This window comes from Natator depressus, chromosome 18 (assembly GCF_965152275.1).
Source record: "Natator depressus isolate rNatDep1 chromosome 18, rNatDep2.hap1, whole genome shotgun sequence".
Classification (NCBI taxonomy): domain Eukaryota; kingdom Metazoa; phylum Chordata; order Testudines; family Cheloniidae; genus Natator; species Natator depressus.
Window position 1 is genome coordinate 15680182 of NC_134251.1, and position 27380 is coordinate 15707561.

At 47.0% G+C, this 27380-nt stretch overlaps 1 protein-coding gene across 2 annotated transcripts in view; it reads right to left on the minus strand.

Moving 5' to 3' along the window:
- Positions 1-2883: 2883 nt before the first annotated feature.
- C1QTNF12 (C1q and TNF related 12) overlaps positions 2884-27380 on the minus strand; it is a 38137-nt gene continuing 13640 nt past the window's right edge. The window contains exons 2-8 of one of the 2 annotated variants that reach the window (XM_074975291.1): positions 24200-24319; positions 22511-22622; positions 21043-21224; positions 15250-15358; positions 13477-13567; positions 4636-4714; positions 2884-3296 (exon numbers count right to left, since the gene is read on the minus strand). In XM_074975291.1, coding sequence (XP_074831392.1) covers positions 3198-3296; positions 4636-4714; positions 13477-13567; positions 15250-15358; positions 21043-21224; positions 22511-22622; positions 24200-24319 — 792 coding nt within the window. In that variant the 3' untranslated portion in view covers positions 2884-3197. The remainder of the gene's footprint in view (positions 3297-4635; positions 4715-13476; positions 13568-15249; positions 15359-21042; positions 21225-22510; positions 22623-24199; positions 24320-27380) is intronic. The other variant, XM_074975292.1, reaches the window with a different exon arrangement.

Genomic DNA, 27380 nt, shown 5'->3' on the forward strand with positions numbered 1-27380 from the left:
TCTGACCACTGGATGGACTATTTCTCTCTAACGTGTCTAATCAGATGGTGGCCAAGGCCCCTGAGGCACAGAGTAGCAGCCTTCCAGTGACATCAGGGCAATGCGTGGGGGGGCTATTCCACCCTGGTTTGTGCTGTGGATAAAGGACCTGATCCAAAGCCCATTGAAGTCAAGGAGAAAGGTTCCCATTGACTTCAGCGGCCTTAGGGATCAGGCTCCTGGAGAGAACTTTAATCCCCCTGGGGCTGCCAGTGGGAGCCATTCCACCAGCACTAAATTCATACCACAAATTATTTACCTGTCAGAGAGGCACTGTGGTCTAGTGCAGCGTTTCTCAACGGCCGGTCCGTGGATCGGCTCTGATCCTGGAGATCTGCCTGACACAGTTTAGGAAGGCAGCAAGCCGGTCCCTACGACCAAAGAGGTTGAGAAACATTGGTCTAATGGTTGGTACATCAGCCTGGGAGACAGAAGACCATGGTTCTATATCTGGCTTTACTGCATGACAAGTCACTTTCCTCTCCCTTCACGCTTTCAACCCTTTGTATATTTAGACTGTAAGCTCCTGGGGGACAGGGACTGTCTCTTGCTATGTGTTTGTACAGCACCCACTATAATGGGCCCAGAACTCAGCTAGGTCCGTTAGGTGTTGTCGTAATACAAATAAATAACGTGGGGGCTTGTTCCCTTCCGGGCACTGCAGGTAGGTAAAATCCAACCAAGGGTGAATATTGCGGGGGGAAACCACCAAGTCAATAAAACAAAACAAAAAAGCCAAGTCAAACAAGCACTTTAGTTCTACGACAAAATAAATATTTCAACTCCAATTTGCCAAGATCAGGAAGACTGTTCACGATTCATATGTATAACATCACTTTGAATGGCACAGCACTCGGTGAGTACGCTGCAGCAAGATACGTGAAAAAGCCCTGTTGAATACAAGTATTCACACACTATAAAATGTGGTTTAGGGATAGACGCTGGCTTACAGGCTACTTCCCTGGGCTACCCGTACTCTGTAATCACGCAGTGTGAATAGTCTGTCCTCGCCGCTGGACTGATTCATTTCCACCAAGTCCTGGGCTGCCACCAGTTGCCTGATCCCAGGGACCAGCAAACTACCATGCATTGAGAGGATAACAGTGAACAACACACCTTGGCAGCTGATATCTGTCACAGAGATAGTCTCATACGTCTGTAGCCATGCCTGGGACAGATTCCTCCTCAGGGAACTCTGCTGACTAAAGGGATGAATATGGCCTGTGTTTAAAGGGATGCCCTCAGGCCAGGTTTTCCAATTCTTTATTGCTTTTTAATAGACACCTAGCAAACTGAAAATAATATTCTCCCCCCTGCCTCTGTGCTGGATATTTTTCTCCCTGGGTTTAGAAAGTAGCTGATACAAAAGAATCAATTTCTGTTCTACCGCAACTTTTCCCCCAGTGCCTTAAATCGATCAGCTCACTGGAGCATGGAGGCTCATTGATTATCTCCTCCCATACAGCCAGCAGAGGGAGGAGTGGACAGCGTTTCTGTGGGTATCACAAAAATGGTATCCATGGGTTCTTTGCGTTCATTGCTTGGTGAGGAGGGTGGTAGATTAGACAAATACAAGACCCCCAAACTAGGTATTTGGAATCTCTCATTTATTTTATCATCAGTTTAGATCAATGTTAAAAAGCACATCGATCCCATTCTTTGCCTTGCCAGGATCTCTTTAGAGTTATCTGTCAGGGCCATTTTTCTATAGAGTTTGCATTAACAAAACATCCAAATCCCGTCTACTGACTCTGGAATCAACACCCAGGTGCATCCAGTGAGCTTTTATGTACCTCAGAGGTTATCTGAGTCTCCAGATCATGGGTGAAATTCTGGCCCCATTGAAGTCAAAACTCCCATTGACTTCACCAGCATCAGGATTTCACACCTTAGCGCCAGGCAACCATGGAATTTGGGAGGGGCAGGACCTATTATGCACCTACCTTTGCAAACTGGGGTCTGGACAAGCCCTGATCCTGTGACCTCCTCATTCGGTGCCTTCCAGGTGACATTTACAAGGCCTTTGAAGCACTTAATACCTAAAAGTAGGGAATAGGTGGGATTTCAATGGTGCCTTCTATAGGGAGGGGAGTTGCACTCCTTGTTGTTGCTCAGATATTTTCATCACCAAATTAGCACCATACAAAAAGACAACTTTCACACTGCCAGTCTGGGGCCTCCAGTCCCCAGCCTTTTCCAGGTCTGTTGGCAACCAGCAACTGTGCTCCTGACATGTTTACAACTTAATATGTGGGGCCCAGGGGATGCTGCATATATGGATGTGACTAAAAATACATATATATCTTATTAAAACATAAGAATATCAGGGAAGCAGAGAGTTGGCCAGAACTGTTGCCCTTGCTTGTTTGTCTTACCCTAACATAAAAAAGTAATCACGCGGCCAATATGAAACGTTCAGCTTTGTCAAGAGATTAAGGAACTCCTTGGAAATAAAGTAACGATGTCACTTCATCCTTGGGTCCCCAGAATTACACTGGGCAACACTCGGGCTTGATGTTAGATAAAGCAGTCAGCACGCTGTGTATCAGTCATCCAGGACGGAAAGTGGGGCTTTCGACTTGTCCAGAGCGTGACATCAGCAGAGTTTGCTGGTAAATCCCTATCTTCTTCCTCCCAAATACACAGAATCCGTCTCTATATATATATATATATATATATATATATATATATATATATATATATATATATATATATATATGTTTGCTTTGTTAGCTAGTTTGCAAAGAAACTCAAACCAAACCCACTGATCCCCAAGACACGCCGGATACAAGCGCTATCGTGTTATACAGATAGTTACAATGTAACCCTTCCAGACCTTGGTATATTGCGCTGTGCGCTTTTGGTGAAGCACAGACAATTTAAATAATATACAGTTCTTTTTTTAATTATTATTATTATTATTTAAAATATATTTGTAGGCAGAACTGATGTAGACATTTAAAAGCAGCAGCCTTTGAAAAGCAAGTTGAGTGTCTGCAGAAGGAAAGGCTCTTTACTTCACGGTATTAAAAATAGATGCCAATGGGTAACAGGGAGCAGTCCTCTCGGGTCAGAGTAAAGGGTTCTTCAGTCAGATGTATGTTGCAAGGCTCCTTGAGTCATGTCCTTCCCCACCCAACCTGTGGTGGGAATCCAGGTTAGATGCCCATAAACATGCCCATGAAATCCGATCCATTCTGAATGGTGATGGGGGCTCCTGCACTGTTGTCCACAAATATCGAGGTGTATTGCCCAGCCTGTATATTCAAAACAAAAGGGGGGAAAGGAATTGGATACAGCTATCCAGTGTGTAAGGGAAAGCGAAAAGCAACAAAGGCTATTGTTAGGCTGGACTCAGGACACCAGAATGGGGTGGTTTCAGGGAGCTGGTCAAATATTTTCATTGCAGCATTGTGTTTCTAGCTTGTTACTATTCAGTTCTATTTGTACACGTTTCCGGGCTTGACATGGTTAGAGTGTGGAAGCAGTGCGGTCCAGCGGTTAGAGCAGCCAAGCGCCAATCAGATGACTATTCCTTACTCTGCCACTGTCTTGCTGGGTGACCTGGGACAGGTGGCGCTCTGTGCCTCAGTTTCCCTTCTATGAAATCGGGATGATGATACTTAACCACTTTGGTAAAGCCCTGTGAAATGGCTGGATGAAGAGTTTATGTATTTACTATTATTAATATCACAGTTTTGTAGGAGGAAGATTAATTGTGTGGTTAAAGTTGGGAACTTGGACCCAGGAGATCAGGTTTCTGTTTCTAGCTCTGACACAGACTCCCTGGGTGACCATTTCATTTCATGGGACCTTAATCCTAAAATGAAGTTAATAACACTTCCCTACTACATCGGGGGTGAAAGGGAGGGGAAGGGAGTTGAGTTGAGAATCTTAATTCAATAATGCCTATAAAGCAAAGGCATTGACTCCGTGGGTGCTCCAGTCCTTCAGCCAAACCCCCCCACCCCCACCCACCAGTGCCTCTCACCTGCCACTGGCCCCGCTGATCAACTCCTCCCCCTCTCTGTTCCGCGGCGTGCAGGAGGCGCTGGGAGGGAGGGGGATGAGCGGGGATGGGGCATGCTCAGGGGAAGAGAAATAACAAGGTGGGAAGAGGCGAGGTGGGGGTGGAGGCCTGGGGGAAGGGGTGGAGGGGGCTGGGCCTGTGGCAGAGCGGGAAGAGCCAGGGGCTTGGAGGAAGGGGTGGAGTGGGGATAGGTTTGGGGTGGGGGTGGGGGGGGGTCGAGCACCCCCTGGGTAGAGACGAAGTCAGCGCCTACGCTATAAAGCACTCTTGCCCAACTCCACAAAGGAAGCTAGGAGCCTAAATACCTTTGTGGCTTTGGGTCTCTGTGATCCCACCATACTCCGTGAGAGAGAAAAGTGTGCATGCGTGTGCATGTGTGTGTGTGAGTGAAATAAGCTCCATGTAAGCTCGAGAGCTTGTCTCTCTCACCGACAGAAGTTGGCCCAGGAAAAGATATCACCTCCCCCGCCTTGTCCCTCTAATATCCTGGGACCAAACCAGCTACAGCTACACTGCGTACTGAATGAGTGCGGACTGTATCATCGTTATCTTCCAGGCCCTCTTACCTGTAGCTGTAGCAACCCATGCACATAAACAGTGAAGATCTTGCTGTTACTTTCCAGACCAGCAATAACTTCCAAAGATCTAAACAGCAGCCAAAGAAGAACAGAATACGCACATTAACTCAGCCAGTTCGTCACATCAGCTAAACACCCTCACAGAAACAGAGACATCCAGCTTGAGTCACAGTCCTCCCCTTCTCAAAGAGCTTCCACGCTCCCGGGGTCCGGGGCGGGAAACCAGTGTTGGCGTAGGCATTGCTATGTTGGATCAAACCAGTGGTCCATCTAGTCCAGGTGCCTCAGAAGGAGCTGCAAGAAACCCTGGGGTGACAACGAGGAGTCCTTGTGGCACCTTAGAGACTAACAAATTTATTTGGGCATAAGCTTTCGTGGGCTAAAACCCACTTCATCAGATGAAGTGGGTTTTAACCCACAAAAGCTTATTTGAGCAGCTCCCTGAAACCACCCCGTCCTGGTGTCCCGAGTCCAGCCTAACAACAGCCTTTGCTGCTTTTCGCTTTCCCTTACACACTGGGTAGCCGTAGCCGATTCCTTTCCCCCCTTTTGTTTTGAACATACGGGCTGGGCAATACACCTCGATATTTGTGGACAACAGCGCAGGTAAAGTGTATCCATTTATATATGGCAAATGAAGTCACCATTGCCGTATGTACACACACACACATAGGCGAATCCTAAATTGAAAAAAATACATTGAGTGGAAACAACCTTTTGCATCCCTGAGAATGGAGTTAAGAAACCTAAAAGAAGATCTAATTTTGTAGCCGTTATGATAGCTGAATTGGTGGGACTAATGTTAGCACTGAACTAGATAAGGGATATCCGGCCTATCACCGATGTTATCTTTTCAGATTCGTCACCAGGAACTCTGGCCATTCGCAGGGTACCTCAGAAAGCAGGCGTGATCTAATAAATGAAATATTGTTTTTGACAACATAGTTAGGATGTTTGGACATTGAAACCATGTGAACCGGGTGAACATATTACTACCAAGGATTCCAGCATGTGTAGGGATACCTGGTAAAGAAGTGGCAGATAAGGAAGTGAAAAATGCTTTAAAACATGGAGACATTGATATAAAAAGATTCCTTTGACTAAGCGGGAATTTAGAAGTTTAGTGAAGAAAAAAAATGCATCAAAAAAGGAATGACATGAATTGTGGACCAAGGAGAAGAGAGGAAGAAGAGTCCATGAAGCGTGCCCTGAAATAGAGGATAATGCGCAACTCCAAAGTTCGTAAAGGACCAGTGACGTGCTCATATTTAGACTAACTGGTCACTGTGGTCTGAATGATCATTTATATTTATCGACTACACACAAAGTTGGGTGATGGAACACATGTAAGGTTAAGACGCGGCTGATCCCCTGAATGCAAGGAGTGTTTCCAGGAAAGAAAGCCTCTTTAGGAAGAATGGAGACACTTTTAAGGTGATAGAACATACTCTCCCGAAGCCCCAGACAGTATCGGGAAACTGAGGTAACATTAAAGTAGTGTTAGAGAAGCAGAGAAGGGGGGGTAACATTAAGGTAAGAAGGGAGGTGAGCTTTGTTTTGGCATTTGTTTGTTTGTTGGTTACCTTAATGAGAAGGGGGTGAGCTGCAGGTGCCATCCTTCAGATGAAATCTGAAAACACCCCCTGTGGTTTCCACTGGAAACGCTATTGTTCCTCTCTCTTGAACCATCATGCAGTGTTGCTGTTTGCTCCTAAACTGCTGCCTCCTTCCACCCAAGAACCAGCTGCATTTCAGTGATGAGTGAAGTGACTCTGCTTCCAATCGGCTTGTCAAGTTTGCCAAGCACTATGGGTGGGAGGTTCTACGGCATCCTTTTATTGCTCCTTGTTTATTAATTGCTTTGTAGGCGTGATGGTCACAAAGAAAAGTATGTTCATGGAAAAGACAGTGCTCTGTAGTGGGAGCCTGCTCTTTGGATGGGAGGGGTGTGTTGGCCTGGTGTTTTTAACAGGCCCAATCATAATGGACAGAAAATCATTTCCAAGGGCCAGACCATCCTCTGAGTGCCAATAAGTCAGAGCCTGTTTGGAAAGCTCTGTATCACCTAGCCAGCATTGTCCCTCCATGTCACCCTGCGTGCTCTAAAACACTCCCTGAGGGGAGGTTACGGGGATAACCCACAGGAGCACAGCTCCATTCCAACAGCTTGTCACGGAGGTAGGAAGCAGGACAGAGGCACGTGGCCTCCACCTGGCTGGATCCTCCCAGATCTTCCCTGTTCAGTGGGTAGCACCTCCGGCCTCTTCCCCCGTGAGGCCAACCCCACCCCGCTCCTTTCCACAGCGAGGTGGTGAAGAAACACAGCGAGTGCCAACACGTGGAGTTTCCAGCCCCCAGACATGGAGATAACCTGCATAGGGGATTATTTGGCCCAGAGAGCACAAACCGCTTGGCACCAAGAGCCGACTAGGGAGTTACTTCTGTGTGTCATATCCTACCAAAAGCCAAACCTGGGCAGGAACTTTCCTTCATTAATCTCTCTCACCCTCCCTCTCTCACCCAGTCTCAGCTGGAAGCCCCGAGGCTCTTTCAGCTCCCTAAAACAAATGACTGCATAAGCAGGCATCCCTAGCAAATTCCACAGGCTGGCTTCGGTTGCAGTTCACCCAGTGCCAGCAGAATGCTCGTCCGAACAGGTCCCATAATGACAGAAACGCTCCCCTACCCCTCCTCCCATTCTCTCACCACTCCAAGGGACAGTCGGGTCCTCACCCATTGTCAGAGAGCGAAAACAGCCTCTGCTAGAACCTGGCGTTTGCCAGGCTTTGCTGTAGAACGACCCTGATGGGACAACCGTTTTCAACACCATTCGAAGAGGGCCACGGTAGACACCCAGTGGAAACACAGCTCTGCCTTCTAGTGGACATGGCCCTACAGGATCTTAATCTAATCTACGGAGTGGTGATTAAGCCTTCGATCAGTTCTGACTAAGCAAGAACAAGGCGGGGGTCATGGCAGCTGCTTCTTAGAGCCAAAGGCCCTCACCATGTTATGGCTCCAGTCCTATAAAAAGGACCCTTACGCTAAGCATGGCATCCCACCAGCCTCAGTGGGACTGCGTGTGTGGATGGGTCTGCTTGCCTTGCATGGCTCCCCTTTGCAGGACCAGGGCTTGTGGCCATAAATTACAGTTGAAGACAGCTGCGCCGTATCCTAGAAGGTTGCAGTGCTCTCGATGACATCTGGCCTAGTCTCCTAGTTGGGGGAAGGATTAGTCTGTGGCATGTTTTGGCTAAGCTCTCAGAAGAAAATCCACGAAAACAAGGTAGCCTTGCACCAGCCTTGCTCGCGACAGCCATGTCAAAAGAGATCTGCTGTTGACAGCCATTTTTCAATACTTGATTGCTCCTCGCATGGCTGATGCTGTAGTGTGGAGAGACTGACAGACAAGGTCCTTGAGGGAGGTGAGTGAGCCTCCCTGATGAAAAGCACTTTGTTTTCCCTCAAGACAAGTGCCTTCATCAAAGCAGTCAGGAGTGTGGAGAACCTGATAAGGGAGGAGAGCTCCCCACCCTTTTTAATTTTTACAAATGGGTTATCTCTCTTCCCCTCTCTAAAAGGCATTAAGTGACAATCAGCCCAAGTGCCTGTGGCTCTGAAACTATCAAGCCTTTTAAATAAACAAGGATAATGGTCTCCTGGGCCCAATAAATCCAAAAAGGACATTGAGTAAGGAATGCTCAGTTTAAAATAGGGTGACCAGAGGTCCCGATTTTACAGGGACAGTCCCGAGATTTGGCAGTCCCAAGATTTGGGGCTTTGTCTTATATAGGCACCTAATACCCCCCACCCCCTGTTCCAATTTTCCACACTTGCTGTCTGGTCACTCTAGTTTAAAAACCACTGAAAACATGACTGGGGAAATCCAGGACAGCCCCATGTGCACTAAGAACTGGAACTAAAACTGGAAATGGAACTCAGCTGTTCCAAGAGACGCAGGATGGTCCAGCGGTCAGGGTGCTGATGTGGGACTCAGAAGACATGGGTTCAATTTCCTGCTCCACCACAGAGCAAGCCACTGTGCTGGAGATGAAAAGATGGGGATAGTCCTATTTCCATACCTTACCAAGGTACCACTGTGAGGGTAAAGGTACGAAGAATTGAGAGGCTCAGATACCATGATAATGGGGCGTTGGATAAAGTCCTTAGATCCATCTTCTGCCACACTATTAAGAAAGCAAATCATGGGAACAACTGGCACCCCAGCATCATAGTGGAAGTAAAAACAGCCTTTCGCCCTCAGAGAGCAACACCAATAGGCTGAGAGTTTCAGATGATACCACTGACACCCACTGGCTGAGGGCTCCATTGAAAAATACCTTGGCCACCATTCGGGTTCTTCCATCAGGGACATTGTCCCACCTAATAAAAGTATGTGAGAGACAGTGTGATGGGCAGTCTCTGCCCATAAGAGTCTCAGGGCTAAGGGGATGAGTCCTGCACCCGAAATATAATCAGTAGGGAGAGGATGGTAAGACAGCAAGGAGAGGCCAGGGAGGGTGACCAGACAGCAAATGTGAAAAATCGGGACAGGGGGTGGAAGGTAATAGGAGCCTATATAAGAAAAAGACCCAAAAATCAGGACTGTCCCTATAAAATCGGGACATCTGGTCACCCTAAGGCTAAGCTGCAGGCTGGGAGAGAGATGCACTGAGCACTTATGAAGGAAGCTTGCTCAGATGCCTGATTCTAGCTGGTTCAGGTCACGCAACCACATACAAAAAAGTGTGGGGGGGTGGGTCCAGAAGAGGGAGGCTCTGAGTCCTGCAGCTGCCCAGAGTGGGCCAGTAAAACATTTGGGCGAGACATTTCCCCTCATCCCTCATTTAGGCCCCGTCAGCTCCTCACTTTTCTGAGCCCTGAAATCACCAAGGACCACTCTACAGCAGACCGCAAAACAACGCTGCCCTGGTTAGCAAGATCCTCGCCTTTCCAGCAGGTCAGCAGGCATTCTGCACTCATTGTTACCTTGATTACTAATGGGTACTTGGGCACCAACCGAGTCTTTTCCACAGCCCAGTGAAACACGGGACCGAGATCTGGTATTTATGGTACGAGGCTTCATTTCAATTTAATTCTCTAATAAAGTTGAGGCGAGGTCGATCCCATTTACAACCATCCCAGGCACAGGGCAGGGAAAGTGGAGGTTCCAGCTCGGCAACACGCTTAACGGCATTAGTGGCTTTAAGTCACGCCCGTAACATTGTTTTATTGACACATTTTCAGCGCTCTAATTGCCCAAGTCTCGCTACAATTTGGGCGAATAGTGCAGGTGGGCTGGGGCGGGTCTAGCAACCCTGGAAAGTTCTAAACAGGAATCCTCCGACGGTGAAAAGCGACCAGAGCGAACCCTGAAAGGGACTGGCTGCGCTCGGGGAGAAGCACTGCCCTCAGCCGGGCAAAATGCCAGGCCTGTTTGTATGTTTGTCAGGTCCCTCTGCCGAGCTCCCTAGGGAGAAGCCTGCCTTTTCAGAGATAATGATTGTAAGGGCCTTGGCGACTTGTTTAGCTGGTGAGAGCGGTGCCTGTGTCTGTACGCACACGTTGGCCCTGATCCTGCAAAGAGAACAGTGTACATGCACTTCCCTCCCACCCCAGATTCTAGTAGTTGTTTTTCTGATGCTCTTCACTAGGGGCGATGTCGGCGTACTAGCAACGTAGGCCCTTAGGAATCCATTGAATTTCTGAGAGACGTGGGCTCCGAAGTCACTTTTGAAAATGGGACGTGGACTCCTAAATCACTGAGGCATATTAGAACATTCTACCCCAGAGTCTTTTTATGGTATGGCTTTTTATTTCGGTCGCTGAGGAACAGTATGACATCTCTTGTAAGTTCTCCCTGGCCTGGCATATACTAAGGGGGCCACTGAATTTAACAATCATTGGCGCCACATCAAAACTCAATGCTCATCCTGAGTTGTGGGGTTCAGTTTGCAAGGCGGGGTCTCTCTGTGTCTTTATCCCAGTGACCATGGGTGCCTGGGGGGGACATGCTTTTATAGAGGTCCTGGCACATTTAGCATCATGAACTATCACCTTCTGTTCTACACCCACCCACCCTCCTGATCGGTCCAGCATTTTGAAGGACAGCATCATTGAGATGCTAAGCTCTATCCAGATGGGATGCAGGTGAAATAACAAAACCATAGTCTCCCTGACCCCAAATTAACATGCTAGCACCACTCTGCGCGTGTGCAGTGAAGTCTGAGGGATGGGTTTGTGGGAGGCTTTCCTCGGAAAGATTGATAGGCCCGTGGGTTGGGTCGGTTACCATAATGACAACTTGTACATCCCCAGGGTTTAGCAGGGCACTTATGTTATTACATTTAGGAAGCAGTTTGTGGGTGTGGGTTGTCTGAAGGCAGGGCAGGGAAGGAACTCCATTCACAGCTAATAAAACTTGTAAAAGCCACAGCAGTGCCTGTATTTCAGACCCATAATCTCATTTCTGCCTCCTGGAAACACAGTATCTTTCTGACACTTTTATATCATTCTCTCCGCTCAGCACCCTCGGCCAAATTCAATTCTAGCCCATTTTGTCTAGGACACACTGAATATTTACTTAGGTACACACAATGGTTAGCACCATCCATTGACAAGCAGTAAGAGCTCATGGGAAAATGTACACAAAGCTCAAGAGCCTGACCAAGTTTCTGTTCAAAGACGGATCCTATTTCCCAGGGGGTTCTTTGGGCACAAAATTCATCCCTGGTGAAGTCTAGTTCACAAGGATTTCTAAACCAGTCAGATAATTAGTCCATCAGATCCATTATCCTGCCTCCCGGAGTGTCCCATGCCCAAGGACACAGATGAAGATGAATGGACCTCTCCGTGTGCATGGTGGGGAAAGAGGAAACATGCTTTCATGTCAGCTAATCACCCAGGATTCATCGATTTTAAGGCCAGAAGGAAACATGTTGATCATCTAGTCTGACATCCTGTGTAACACAGGCCAGACAACCTCACCCAGTGATTCCTACATCAAGGGCATGGCTTCTGGTTGAACTAGAGCATCCCTAATTCATATGAAATGTACCCCTCTGCAGAGGATCAGTCCTCAAAATAGGATTTAAGTGGGGCATAGCCCTTGAGCTGACCTGCACAGGGATGAATTTCACCCCAAGCGATTAGTCTTGAAGATCAAAGTCACTTTTTCTCGGCTGAAGATCACAAGCTTCGGATTGGTGCCGGGCACCTCAATCCAATAGGAAAAAAGTTTGTTTGAAGGTTTTTTTGGTCAGGATCTCTCATAGGGTGGAGCATACATTTTTTCAGCAATTATGGAATGGCAAAAAGCCTTCCTGTAGCTAGCAAAGCTGGGGATCAATGGGAAAAGGCACCAGCCCAGCAATTCACTCTCAGTTCTGAGGAAACAAAAACCAACTATCTCTGCCACAACAAACACCACCCATGAATGTTCTGACTGGGGCATGTTTATGCGTAGGTGCTTATATAACCCACACTAGAAGATCATGGATCTTTGTCCTTCTTTAGTGACTAGTCCACAGAAGAAAAGAGTCTACTAGTGCTGCCAGCTAGTGGCTCAAGTGGTAGAAAATCATGTTTTTAAAGCTGAAGGGGGAAGCTCCTCTCCTGGATGGTCTTAGTACTGCTTACCTGTGTATCAGCCCTTATGCTACTAACAGAGGTTCTCTGCTTACTCAGGTGGTAGGGGACTCAATATTTGGAGCAGGGGGACCTGAGTTCTAGCCTTGCTGAGATGTTCTGAGTGACTATAAAGTGCAGCCTAGAGATACTCATGAATTGCTAGGTGACCTTGGATTCAGAGCTTTCATAGAAGGGCAACCATGGCATTATAAAATTAACAGTGATCTCGCTTTGCATAGCCTAGTTCTGCAGCCCCAGGTCGCTGCTGGAATGCTGCCTTTCTGACCGAGGGAGAGGTTGGTGAGCAGTATCCCACAGCTTTAATAACACACCCCTCAGCCATCCCAAGAGAGAGTGCCATGCAGTAACGGAGGCAACATGTTATATCTATGATCTCATCTGGTAGGGCAGCAAGGCTGATGCTCCTTGTGGGCAAGTACAAAATATATTACGCTGTCCACCTGCCAAGTTTACCTGGGCCGAAGTTCCCCGTGAAATTTCCTGTCACTGCTTTTATTAGGGCCAATTCAAGAAAACTCTCTCTCGCTGTTTTTCATCGAAGTCTGAAATGCCTTTTCGTGAATTTCTTGAGGGCTTGTAAAGGTCCCACATGGGCAGTGATGAAAATCAAAGGCCTCTATTGTCTAACGAGCAGATCAGGTAATAAGTCAGGCAGCTTCAGTTAAAACTGCCACATGGATGGATTCACCCCAGCCCTGAAGAGAGGCCAAAAGCCATAGGGCTAAGAAGAAGGTCAGTTTCCTTTGTCTCATCTCACACAGCAGCAATATGGAAACCCTGGCCTCATTACCATGGCAAAACTCCCATCGACTTCAAAATCCTGGTCCCATTGCTCACAGAGTCCATGCATTCAAATTCATTAACTAGCCCACAAAGACTCCAGTCCCGATTTGGTGTCCCCTCCCCCAGCCACTAGACAACATTGCCATAGCTCATCATAGCCTTGAATCCTGACAGCATAGAGGAGGGATGAGTGCTTTATTTGTTAGGAGATCCAGGGGTAATAGGCATTCTGTTTATTGAATTTGAAAGGATCAACACCCTGGGCCTTTTGAGATGTTTGGTCCAGTAGGTTTTTGATTTGTCCCGCATTCACAGAGGGTATCCATGGCATTTGCCAAAAGTAGCTGAGAAAGGGGCAGTTTGTGACAGGTTAACAACTGCATTGCAGTGACTCACGTGTATCGATGACAGAGGGATTCGATGCAGATCAGCACACGGACATTGTCTCTGGCTCGGAGCTGCACTTTGCTCTTCAGCTCACTGTGGTCTTGGAAAGAAGCAAACCATGAAAAGAAAGAAAGAAAGAAAGAAAGAAAGAAACTCCCTCTACAACATGGCAAATCTTCAACCACGTTAGGCTGTAAGCAGCATGTCATGGTTCCATAAGAGAAGTACCCCCCTGGTTTCTCATTGAACTGCCCTTTATCACTGTTGAGTGAATAGAAGGCCTAAGCATCAGTGAACATTGTGGTGGGTTCTGAATGTCCTTTCAATTTAGCCATGTTTGCCTCTGTTTGCACACGCCCAGCCCATGCTTTCCACAATCATTCATGGAGGACAAGTTTTCTTCATACGAAAGTGAATTTAGGGCCCATAACAGAGATTTGGCTGATTAAGAAATGAGATTTATTTTGGGCGGCAGCAGGACAGCTGGTAAAGAGTTAGAGCCACCCAGTCCGAGAAAGTCCTGTGCCATTCAGACAGCGAATTCACACAGCTATTCTCAGAGAAGAGTTCCCGAGCAACCCCAAGGGCAAAACACATTCATACGAAAGCCCTGCCAGAAAATTCCAACTGGCAAAAAAATGAGTCAAGGTTGTGATCTACTGTCCATGGACACTGTGCTTTCTGGAGAGTCAACGGGGAAATTGTTCACTCTGAATAATTCAGCCAGCTCCAGCCAGCACCAAAAACCACGTAAAGGTCTGATGCACAGTTACCTATAGACAGGCAGGAAAATGTCTGTAGAGTTATAAAATGCCATCCCTTCGTTAGACTGCACCATCCTATGGTAGCAGAGAGGACTGTCTGTTCTTGGGACTAAGAGGGACCAGACATCAATCCATGTTCTCCAAATCTTTCTAAACAAGTCTCTCATATTTCAAACTTGTAAGTAACAGCCAGGCAAAGGGTATTAGTTTATCTTTGTTTTCTCAACTTGTGAATTTTCCCTTTGCTAGAGGGAGGTTTATCCCAGTTTTGTTGTAACTTTGAAACTAAGGCTAGAGGGGGGTTCCTCTGTGCTCTTTGAATTTTCTGCTACTCTGTAAGGTTAACTACCAGCCCAAGTTTACAGAGGTGATTCTTTTACCTTTTTCTCTTTAAATAAAATCCTTCTTTTTTAGAAGCTGACTGATTTTTCCATTGTTCTAAGACCCAGGGGTTTGGGTCTGTAGTCCCTTTGTAACCAATTGGTGAGAATATATGCTCAAGCCTTCCCCAGGAAAGGGGGTGTAGGCTTGGGGGAATATTTTGGGGGAATAGGACTCCAAGTGGTCCTTTCCCTGATTGTTTGTTAAATCACTTGGAGGCGGCAGCGATCCCAAGGCAAGAAAGGAATCTGTGCCTTGGGGAAGTTTTAACCTAAGCTGGTAAGAATAAGCTTAGGGGGCCTTTCATGTGGGTCCCCACATCTGTACCCCAGAGTTCAGAGTGGGGAAGGAACCCTGACATGGTGTAACCCCTATGTAATACAGTGGCAAAGTGCATGCCATGCCCCCCATACCGTTAGTGGCTGGTCCACTAGAGGATAACACCCTACTGCTGCTGCCACCTAATGGAGTTACTCTGCTAGCTCAAGTGGTGGAGGTCTGTATGATACTGACGACTCATGCCAATGGGCGGTCGTTACACATGCTTCAGATTGAATAGCCTCCATGAGGCAGCCTGAGGAGTTCCAGAGTCCCTCACCGTGCCAAACTGGAAGAGGCTCCAGTGGACAACACTCACCAATGTGAACGTTGGCTGAAAACTGGTAGATGCCAGACACAGTTGCTGTGAAGCGCCCAGTCGCCAGGTTCAAGCCTGATCCCCGGAGGAAAGCTCCTTTGGCCAAAGGCTATAGGGGAAAAAAAGAGAACAGCAAACCTTGAACGGCTGAACAAAATCCCCCAGCAATCAGAACCATCGTTATCTCTACCCATCGCAGGGAGAAAAAGTGTGTGTGAGCGAGGAGCAGATGAGTGTGAAGGTTGGGAAGGGATTGCCAGGCCTCTCCTTTCTCCCTAGAAACTTATCCTATCATGGGCAGGGCTCTCCTTCTGTGTGGATTTCATGCCCAGGAAAGGGGAGGATTTAAAAGAACTGGCCAGTATCAGGTATAGGCAGCTGAGTGCTGTGCAGGTTTCCCCCACGCAGCTCTGTTGATGCACTTTGGCCCGGACTCTCTGCTATTCTAGTACTGCATCCCCCCCTTCCAACACCAGCTTTGCCAATGCATCTCAATCCTGACCTACTGCCGCCCCCTCTTCCAGTCCTTGGAGCCCCTTCGCTCTGCCAAGAACTGACATCTTGAACTTGTAGTGCCCCCTACTGTTCCAGTCCTGGGACTCCCTAGTGCTCCCGAGTCTCCTGACCAGCCTTACTCCCACTACGGCAGTCCTGGGTCTCTGCAGTGCCAAGCTGTGTGTGGGTTTTGTGATGCAGACACAGAGGAGACAACAACACTGGGCCTCCAGAGGTTTCCTACCACTCTAGGCTTTGATAAGACAGGACTGATTCTCTCGCGCCCACAGCACTGCACAGCCTTGCTGAGTTCTTACGGAATCTATATTTAGCTTAAATTTCTTCAGAGTTTGGATCCGAGAGGAAAATAGCAGGCAAAACTCGAGCGAAGCACAGCGTCTCCCGGCGCAAGGAAGTGGTCTCAAGTCAGACTCACAGCGGATTATCTGATTTAAGCTAAAATAAACTCAATGCGACGTGTTTATTGTTAGTTTTGGCCCACTCAAGATCGGTTTGGCTGGAGTCAGGGAGAATCAGAAACAGCTTTGATGGGCCAACAAAGCAAATTACTCAGAGACTCTGCCTCCACCACAAGGGCATTATGTGAAATTTAAACGCGTCGGGACAAGCGCTATCCCCACTACCTCTGCAAGGTTTATATTGCACCATTCTAGCAGGCAGAACAGCTGCTGGAGTGTCCTGGTGCTTATATATGTAAATACATGTACCACATCTAAGTTATCTGTACACACATCCAGACCCAGAGAACTAAGGAACCTTGACAGAACTGAATTGCCTGGTATTTATGCTTATGACTTTACACTAGTAGACCTATCTTAGAGAAAGTCTCTCTCCCCATGATACACTGCCAAAGTTGCCATCACCGCACTGATGTGAGATCCCCTTCCATAGAACAAGGAAGAGCTGTCCGACAGAGGATGTTCTGTAAGCACCCCAGGGACCTCAAATGCCCTCCTGCCCCCAGCTTTTCCAGTGCACTCCGGGGCCTGTTTGTTTGGCCTCATCTTTGAGGTGACACAGCGGTGGCAGACATATGGATATGCTGGTATTTGTATGAAGAGCTGCTGTGTGGTAGAAGGGTTGAGCTGATTGAAACATGCATTGCAGGTGGCCATTTTAAATCCCTGGCAGAGCGCACAGAGCCCGAGAGCTCTTCTTATTGTTTCTAAACAGAAAGAAAATAAAAACCGACTGAAATAAAAATCATTCTCAACATTTCTCGAGTGCAAGTCACTTGTATTTCCTAGCTCTCAAAGCGCTTTACTCTCTCTGATGCTGGTTTTATCTCAATGTGGCCCCGTAGTCTTTGACAGAGTGACGCCTGACCTATACTCCTGTAAGCAAAGGAGAGTCAGGCCCCGTGTGTGTAGGTAGAACTGTGCCGGGGATTTTCTCCATTCCTTTCTCATTAAAGCAATTAAACTAACAGAAGAAGCAACTTAATTCCAAAACCACTGGCTGAATTTGGAAGGCAACTGCAGGCACCAGTAAATTACTGCTGTTAAAACATTCCTGTTTCTTCATGTCCTCTGCGGCTTTGTTACTCTTTGTGAGGGGAAACAGACAATCTGGAATGTTGGAAGGAAGAGGACTCATTGGACAGTATGCTTCAGCAAACGCCACACCAATTATAACTCCCTGCTGAGTTCGCTGCCTGACATTAGCACAACTCATTTCACAGCTGCCATAATTGCTGCGGGGAGTAATCCGCGAGAAATTTGCAACTTGCTCTCAGTTAATTTCAACAAGCAGCCCCAAAGCATGTAAATAACAAGCTAGTGCCAGCCCTCCTCCACAATCCAAGCTCAGGTTCTCTTTCCCCCTGCCTCACACGCACTGTGTAATTTACTTGCCGGTGGGAATAGGGAATCAAGCATCATTTAAGATGTGGGCTGGGTGCTGCCTGATGGAAAGATTTTCTTTTTAAAAATTAAATTGACGGATTCTTAGAATAAGAACACGGAAACTAGTCTGTGAAGCAGTCACAGCAAAGCCCTCTGACCGCCTAGCCAGTGTTAAAATTCAGCTGTCAGAATGAGTTTAGCCTGACCTAAAAACATGAGAGATACCAGGATTCCTCCTGGACCTACCCAAGGCTTCTAATCACATTGAGAACCCTCTTAGCCTTGGTGAGTTTGGCATCACTCCAGCGATGTTCCCTGGACCTCAGTCAAATCAGACGTAGAGCCGGAATTTCACTGCACACTACAAGCTGTGCCTGATCTAAGCTTCCCTGTGCAAAATCATAGAATCATAGACTTTAAGGTCAGAAGGGACCATTATGATCATCTAGTCTGACCTCCTGCACAATGCAAGCCACAGAATCTCACCCACCCACTCCTGTAACAAACCCCTAACCTATGTCTGAACTATTGAAGTCCTCAAATCATGTTTTTTTAAAGACTTCAAGGTGCAGAGAATCATCCAGCAAGTGACCCGTGCCCCACGCTTCAGAGGAAGGCAAAAACCCCCCAGGGCCTCTGTCAATCTGCCCTGGAGGAAAATTCCTTAACGACCCCAAACATGGCGATCAGCTAAACCCTGAGCATGTGGGCAAGACTCACCAGCCAGACGCCCAAGAAAGAACTCTCTGTAGTAACTCAGATCCCACCCAGCAACGCATCCATGGGAGGCAATGGTCTTGGGAGAGCAGAGTGCTTGGAGCATTGTAGACAATGCTCAGAGGGAGGGGAAAAAATACCACCCGCTCATCTCAGATGCTGTACGATTGAGGGCACTGTAAGAGCAGCAGCAGGTGTGTGTGTGTGTGTGAGGGGAGAGGATATAGTAAGACCGGGGAATATCGCTGGGGAATAACTATAGTACAGAGGGACGGGACTTATGAAGTCTCTGCCTCAGGGAGAAGAAAGCCCTGCTGCCCTCTGAATGCACCCCAGGTCAGGAGAATGGAGGCACCGCTCTCCAGTGTTGGAGACTTTAGAATAGCTAAGTCCTGATCCAAAGCCCAGTGAAACCAATGGGAGTCTTTCCATGACCTTCAAAGGGCTTTGGGTCAGGAGCTGAGTTGCTCCCTCCCCACTTTAATTGGATAAGCATCAAACCCTTGAGATCTTAGTTCTATGAAATCAGTGACAATGGGCTTCCTTCTTCTCACCCCGATTTCCCCAGAGATGATGCTCTCAGAGTGTCCGCCATCACCAAGAGCAATATCTTAGAGCCATGTCTCTCAACCTGTCCAGATAGCTGTACCCCTTTTCAGGAGTCTGATTGGTCTTGCATACCCCCAAGTTGCACCTCACTTAAAAACCACTGGCTTACAAAATCAGACATAAAAATATAAAAAAGTGTCACAGCCACACTATTACTGAACTATTGCCCCCTTTCTCATTTTACCATATCATTTAAAATAAATCAGTTGGAATATAAATATTGTACTTACATTTCAGGGTATAGTATATAGAGCAGTATAAACAAGTCATTGTCTGTATAAATTTATAGTTTGTACTGACTTTGCTAGTGCTTTTTATATAGCCTGCTGTAAAACTAGGCAAATATCTACACAAGTTGATGTATCCCCTGGAAGACCTCTGCGTACCTCAGGGGTGCACGTACCACTGGTTGAGAGACACTGCCTTAGATAACAAGCTAAACCCAGGCACTTCTTGTCCAGAAGCGGAAATGAAGCATTGGCACACAGAGGCCCATCTGACCTACCAGCCCTCCCACATCAGCTCTGGAGCCAGGAGTAATCAGACTCACTGCGCTGATGACAAGGCTTGGGAAGCCCCAGCCCACACATTGATTGCTAAGAGGTCTATTCACATTCTCACTCCTAATTAACAAGGCAGCACCTCTCTCTCGCTGGGATGCTTCAAGTACAACCTACGCTTCAAGTACAACGTTGCTTCTGTGCCAGCACCTGCAGAAAATCTGGGCAGCTGTCTTACCCTGCCTCAGAAGTCCCCACTGCAGGCCTACAACCTGTCTCTCTAATCCTGCAGCCCTGAGGAGTCCCATTAGCCATGGGACTACTCATCTGAATAAGATCTGTTGGATAGGCCCCTTCATAGACAGGAGTCTGTACAGCTGCCATGCAAATGCAGCCACTTCTGGGGTGCAGCACAGTCACTAATTAACAGTATGAACACACCTGACTGTTGACTGAGTGACTGATGGCAACCAACAGCCCTACTTGTTGCCAGTTAAGATGCTTAAAAATCTCGGTCGGGCTCTGGAAAATGACTCTAAAAATGGTGTCATGGAATTGTATGTCCATTGTGCCTGCATCAAGTTTGCCCAACAGTAATAATGAGAATAATTAGCACTCTCTCCCGCCTTTGCAGCTCACAGGCAAGCTTTACATTACCCTTCCATTTACAAATAATGTATAAAGGATTCATAGATGTTTTAATACATGGGTAATCAATTGCCAACAGGTTGCCTATAACCCTAGTTTAAAACCATCAATAGCATCTCCTACCGATGGCTTTGTAACCATCGGTAACATGCTGCTCATATCTATACTATCCTTATCACATTGATTAACCCTTTAGTGACCCTTTCTAAGCCATTTATAAATGGGAGCTTAATCTAAAGTGTGACCCATCGAACAAACAACATCAAATGCTGATTTTTGTAACTGCTGGAGTCATACATTCACACCAGGGCCTGGAAGGCACAGGAGGGTCCTTGCTGCCATTTCGGGCTTACCTACACGTGAAAGTTATTCCGGGATAGGGTAAAATATGAATATAATATGGAACAGATATTCCTGATTAACTAATTTGGAAATAAGAGTGTCCACACATGGAGTTAGTCTGGAATAGCTAGTCTTAAATAACTCCATGTGCAGACAAACCCTTATAATAACTACTGGAAGGCAATCAGAGACTACAGTGATGAGCATGGTGTAAGAACCTAGATACAAGAGAACAGAACAGAATTAGCTGTAATAAAGATTCTACAATGGGGACCTAACTGACAATTGTTTGGATGTAGGAGGTGAGCAAGGAGAGGAGTTTTAGGATCAAAGTAGGCACTCAGGAAGCAGATATAGTGCTCACTCTTGTTCACTATGAAGTCAATGACAAAACACCCCATTAATTTCAGTGTGGTAGAATTGGCCATGGTGGGGAAGAAGATGCTACTTTTCCCAACCATGACCAGCTGTTAAGACAAGTGCTCACTCCCAGCAGCCAGGCCTGAGATAGGTTCCTGGAATCAGCTCTCCCTTTCTCCATAAGAGCCCCATGGGCAAAAGGCAACACAGAAGAGCTGAGTAGGACAGTGCAAGTGCAGGCTGTGACATTGGCTCACCGACTGGAAGTTCTGAAGTTCAACCAGGGTCTTCTTGTCCACAACGACCTGCCCTTTCAGTTTGCAGTGGAACGCTTCCTCCACCCGTTTGTAGGGCGAGGTCTCCTCCAGTGACAGCAGGAGTGGGGGCAGTTGGCTGGGGTGGGCTGAGACAGCCAGAGATGCCCGCCGTTCAATGGTTTCTGAAGAGAAGAGAGATTGAATGGGAGGCCAGCTTGGATTTGGACAAAGCAATCCGAGCAGTAGGGGGAGAGCATTTTTCTAATTTACACAATTTTAATAAAAACTTTTTTTTTTTAATATTTATTTACACTGAGGCACTTTTATGCTGGCAGCCAATGATATTCAAACATATCTGCAAAGCCACCTCATTGTCCAACCTTCAGATCCCCCCTTTATCATAATGCCTACAAAAATATTGACAACAGCTAGGAAGCTAGTTTCCTGAGACCACTGCCTGGCATGGTCTTATTTCCTTGTGCTCCCCCACCGATACATCTGTAACCCTCTGTTGTTTCCTGTCTTAAACTCGATTATAAACTCTTTGGGGCAGGGACCATCTTTTTCTTCTATACAGCATCTACCACAATGGGGTCCTAGGCATTACTGCGATACAAATAATAAATAATAGTAAGAGGCCCTAACGTGGCCAGTATGGACAGACCTGCTTACATCTTCTAGTCCATACATTGTTCCCTACACGTGTTCTCCAAAGCTTTCTCCAGTCCTAATTTAAATGACCCAGTCGAAGGAACTCTCACTACTCCCCTTGGGACAGACCATTTCAGTCTAAAAGATCTGACTCTGGACCTTTATTGCAGTTGCGCTGCCTAAAAAGGTACTTGGCTTAGCTCTGTGTTGCCAACTCTCATGATTCTAGCACCAATCTCACGATGTTTGGGGTTGTTCCTGAAGTGCCAGTTCCTGGCCTTCTTGGAATCATGGGAAAATCTGTGCTTTTCTTTTTGATAAACAAGTATGTTTCTAGCCCTCATGGCTGCAGGGATAAAACTCGAAAATGTGACCCCACTGCACCCTGATGCTTCCAAATCCAGAAGGTGAATAAAAAGCGTTCACAATCTCCCCCACCCCCCAGTCTTATGATGTTTACACCTGTCTCCTGATTTATGAACACTTGTCATTGGCAATATTGTTCATTCCATCCTATTACACTTAACTGGACCATCCTAAGCCATTCCTCTCCCCAGTATCATTGATGGGAAGAGGGGGAAAGGTTGACCGACTTGGGCCAGATCCTGCAACCTTCTGCACACAAGCTGAGCTGGGCACCCGCCCAGAGCCCCATTGCCTTCATGAACTCAAGTCAATGGGATTTAAGCACATACTTAAGCACTGTGCTGAAACGGGGCCTTAACAAGAAGAGCTCCTGCTAACCTGGGACTCGGCTGTAAGTGCCGCATTTGCGGGCGAGAAGGAGAGACAGACATGTGGCTCCAAGCGCCTTTACCTTTTAGTATCTCCTTGAACTCCTGCAGCAGGACTTCCTGGGTGACTTCAGCCCCTGGTGCTCCTGGGGGTCCCTGGGGGCCCGGCGGTCCTGGGGGCCCGACAAGGCCACGCTAAGGAAGGAGCCAAGACAATGGGAATCAGATCCAGGCAGTAACTCTCAACAACACACCAAAGGCCCCCTTGAAATGAAGGGCTACATCCTGCAGAGCTACCAGTCACCTGAGGAGACCTTCTTCACGACAGGTTCAAGTAAAGGTCTGGTGTGGCACCTAGGTCTCGTGCTGGCTCTCTGCCCAGCAGGTAATGCCACCCAGGGGTCTATTCCCCTGAGTAGCAATGCGAGTAAGAGGTTGCAAGGCCAGGCCCTTACTTTGGGTCTCTGGGGACCGGGGGGGACGGGGGACGGGGGACGGACGACACTTGGGTTTGCTGCTTCTGTTTTCACCTTCCAGCATCACTGATGGTAGCATGTCACCAGCCTTTTGGGGGCTGGGTTTGTTAATTTCCATGTGCGCCACCTGCTGGCTCCCTAGGGCAGCAGCAGAGCCACCCTATTGCATAGTTACATAAAATCAGTTAGACTTGGCAGAATTTTTAATCGATTTCCATTTCAATTTTCGCGGAGAGGGCCCAAGGATAATTATTTCATGGCAGTAGATGTTGAGATCAAGAAGTCAAACCTACCTAACGGGCACCCTGCTAACACCAGCACGTCAATACGTTTCATACACGTCAAGGTGGGACTAGTTCTCCAGTGGCATTTTTCTGACTGTGCCTATCTGTAAATTTCAGTCACGATGGATGGAAATATTTTCCCCTTGATCTGCATGTGGATGGTGAAATCGACGTTTACTGGCATTTACTGATAAAAATCGACTCCTTCCAAGCCTAAGAATATGGCAAGTACATAAGGATGGCATAAATACGTGAGGCTGGGCGTTTGGTGTGACTGTCAAGGATGTCAGCTAGGGCTCCTGGAAAGGAGAAATAACTACTCCGTATCGCTGGAAGCGGGTCTCCATGAGAGACCTGGCTCCTAAACTGATTAACACATCAACCTTGAAAAATAATAATAATACCCATCTCTTATTCAGCGTTTTTCATCAGTAGATCTCAAAACAGTTTAGTCAGTATCAATGATACAGGAGGTCAGTATCATTAGCCCCTTTTTACAGATGGGGAAACTGAGGCACTGAACAGTAAAGAGACTTGCCCAAGCTCCCCAGAACAGCAGTGGCCAAACCAGGAATAGAACCTAGGTCTCCTGACTGCCAGTCCAGTGCTCTATCCACTAGGTCATACTGCTATATCTTGTGCCTGTGGAGGCTAAAACACTTTGTTATGGATCCTTAATACCTGTCAGTTAAAGGGAAAGTCTCAGCACAAGAAATAGGTGATTTGAAAAGATTTTTTGAGAATAGCAGTATATATAAACACATATATGAATACACAAACACACACTCGTGCATACAGACACAACTATCACTTTACATTTATATAGCACATTGTATCCTAGTTTCCCGAAACGCTTTACAAACTATATATACATATAGCACCACTAAAATGCAGCCATCTCTGGGGTGGGAAGGCACACAAAGAGCACCTTTTACAACAGCCGTACAAGGGGAAATTTTGGGCCCAGAACACAGATTTTTGTGATGCGGTGTCATATCTAGCGGTAACCTACTAATTTCTTGTCTCTCCCTTTGCATTTCCTTTTGGAGTTGTTGCCATCGTCTGGGCGATGTACAAATGAGATCCAGGTGCGCCGCGGATCTGTGATTCGAGGATCTGGAGATTCTAGAATCTAAAGAGAAACGAGAACAAAGATTGGATGTCATTGTGTGTCTTCATCCATTGACAAGAATCGTAAACTCGGACTGTGCTACTGTCTGGTTTCCAACAGGGGCCCTAATGAGTAAAGGAGGCCTGAACCAACCCCCTGGATCCAAATACCCTGAACTTTGCAGGACATTTATTTCACAGATGGAACTGAACTTGGCTGTTCAAGGCCTAGCTCCAATAAAGAGCAAGTCAGAAATTGAAGCTCGGATGGGTGAGGGGGCAGTTTTCGTTGTGGAAGGATGGAGGGCTGGCTGCAGAGGTCAAGAGGGAGGGTGGGGAAAAGGGCTCCAGACCAAATCATAAGAGCAGAGAGGGAGCCTGCAGGCTGCAGCTTGCAGAAGCTGCGATATGAAAAGTTGGAATAAAAAAATAATAAATTGTTAAACACAAGAAATTCCATTGCTTTAATGCAAAGAACAATGTGGGAGGAAGGTGCAGAGTGTTGAGCGGCAGTGTGGTCCAATGGTTAGGGCTGGACTGAGTCTCAGGAACCCTGGGTTAGCAGGATAGGGTGCTGATCTTGGCTGGGTCCTTCTAGGATAGAGATAATAAGTAGAGTCCATTTGGACACCTGAAATAATTCTGAGCACCAAGCCAGGCATGAATCTTTATTTCCTACTGAACTAGCACTTGTGGGGACTCCATGTGGTGTAGTGAATCTCTAACACTGGCTTCTCTCTTGACCTCTGGAGATGGGGCTTCTCTGCTGTCTACACTTCACACCCATTGCACAATTAAGCAACTCAGGGAAGGCCCATTGCCACCAAAGCAACATCAGGAGCAAACTGCATTGGCAGAGCTGGAGAGGAGGTCTGCATAACACCGGCCGGCAAGACACTCTCCCTCCTAGCCCTGGCTCAACATCCTTTTACATTCATGCACATCCAATGTGCAATCTGCATAGAGTTTCCCATATCAGGATCAAATCCCCCTGGGCCACAATGTGTCTAAAAGTAAACACTGGACATCAGAAAAGAGAAAATCCCAAAGCCAGAACCCCTTGCTATTTAAAATAGCAACCATCGTTTGGGTTCCTAAAGGGCATTTCACCCATCAGTCTCCAAACACTGGGAGAGAGAGGTGACGTGACCTGATGAAAGTCACCCACCAGTCAGCGATGGAGATGGACTACCAGCATCCTTCTGCCCCAGAGTCGCTACGAGGAATAAAACGCTCACTGCCAAGTCCATAGGGACCAACACCTAAGTAATCCTAGCGGCAGACATATGTACACGCATGCTCATACACACACACACACGTGCATGGATACAAGAGCCATGTCGCCTGTGTACATGCACAAATGTACGCACATGCATGTGATATATATGCCTGCACAAATATGTATACACACACCCACAAGCATGTATGCAGAGGAATATGCATGTACATGTAACGACATTTCACATTCAAATTGAATTTTCACTGGCGCGGTCACAGGATCTTCTCCCTAAACTTCCCAACCAGCAATAAAGCTGGCTAGACCTGGCCCCCTGCCAGCCAAGCAGCCAGATAGGAGTCTGATAAAAGCCCACAGGTTTATTCTAGAATGACTGACCTGACCCCAGTTTCCACCCGTGTTTTACCAGTCCGTTGGTTTTGCTTTATTTCACGGAGTCAAAGATGGCCTCGATGGATTGGCTTCAAAGAAACACAACAGCACAGGGGGCCACGTACAGCCTGCGGTGTCACTTTCCCCCCCTCTCGTTCGGCTGGGAAGCTGCAAATCATTTGTACTTAGCACCAAGCGACAAAGCTGAATGTTTATAGCTTTACCTGGTGCTGATAAGGAAATGGGCTTGGGGGAAATCACTGCTACTGTCCACTGGAGGCAACCCCAGTTACACATGTGCATTCTTTTAGAGCTAACAAGGCTGAATTTAAAGAGACAGGGTCAGGCCTTTAATCTGACTACAAAATTGTCCTGGTGCAGAATGTCTTCTGGATTCCAAACAGCACGCGCATGTGTGTGTATATATAGATATATATATTTATCATTCTGTCACTGGGAAATTTTTTCAACCTTGCCACTGTTCAGACAGGAGCTACGCTGAAACAATGTTTTGTGCTATCTCTGCAACAAGCAGTTGTTAACCCTTGGCGTCTGATCCTCCACTGCCATCTGCCTTGTGTCATCATTTACACCTGCACAGAGTGAGCATGAAGTAGGTGTGAAATGCTACCGCTCTGATTGAGTAGCCACTTTGCACAGGTGCAAATGTCGACACAAGGGGCCAAATGGGGAAAATAAGGCCCTTAGCGTTTATTTTGGGCTTTGTTGCAACCTTTTGCTAATTAATTCTCAGAAGACTTCTGTGAGGTAGGCAGGTGGGGAAACAGGTTAATATTCTACCCCCAGTTCTCCAGACTAAACACTAATCCCTAATGCCCATTCCATGTACTTTCTGGGAAGTGCTAGAATGCAGTGTCAAAAAGGAGAGGGCAAATTGATTAGGATGTGTTAATGTCTAGGTCCCTTACTAATCTGGGTCTGCGTGGGGAAGGGGAAGGGAATTCACCCCATTGTTTGCGACAGAAAGCTAACAGCAAGCTTCCAAGAACACGCACAACCTTTTTAAGAGTCCAATACAAATAAAAAGCAACCAAAGACCTACTGGACAAGTCTCCTTCTAGCCATAGCACTAGAGGATTCACTGGCGTCCGACATGTCAGTAGCATTACCGGAGTGGCTCTGTGCCTGTACATAGGCATATAATTAGTTAACAGATAAAGAGCCAGTCGATGGTGCTCAAGAACACGTAGCTCAGTTCCTGGATTTTATAGAACCAATAGAATAAGATGTGCATCGCAAATGGGTACCTCCAAGACGCTGTTTGCATGGCGTTTTTAAACAAGCAGTGGATACAGTTTCCACCTTCTGGGCCACGGTTGACATTTTGATCCTGGGCTAAAAATCGCCCTCACAAGCCATAAATGTCATGCTGGTGAGGATGAGGTTTCTATGTGAAAGTTCTGAGGGGCCCCCCAGGATGGTTGTCCTGTGTGCTATGGTTCTGAGCCCCAGG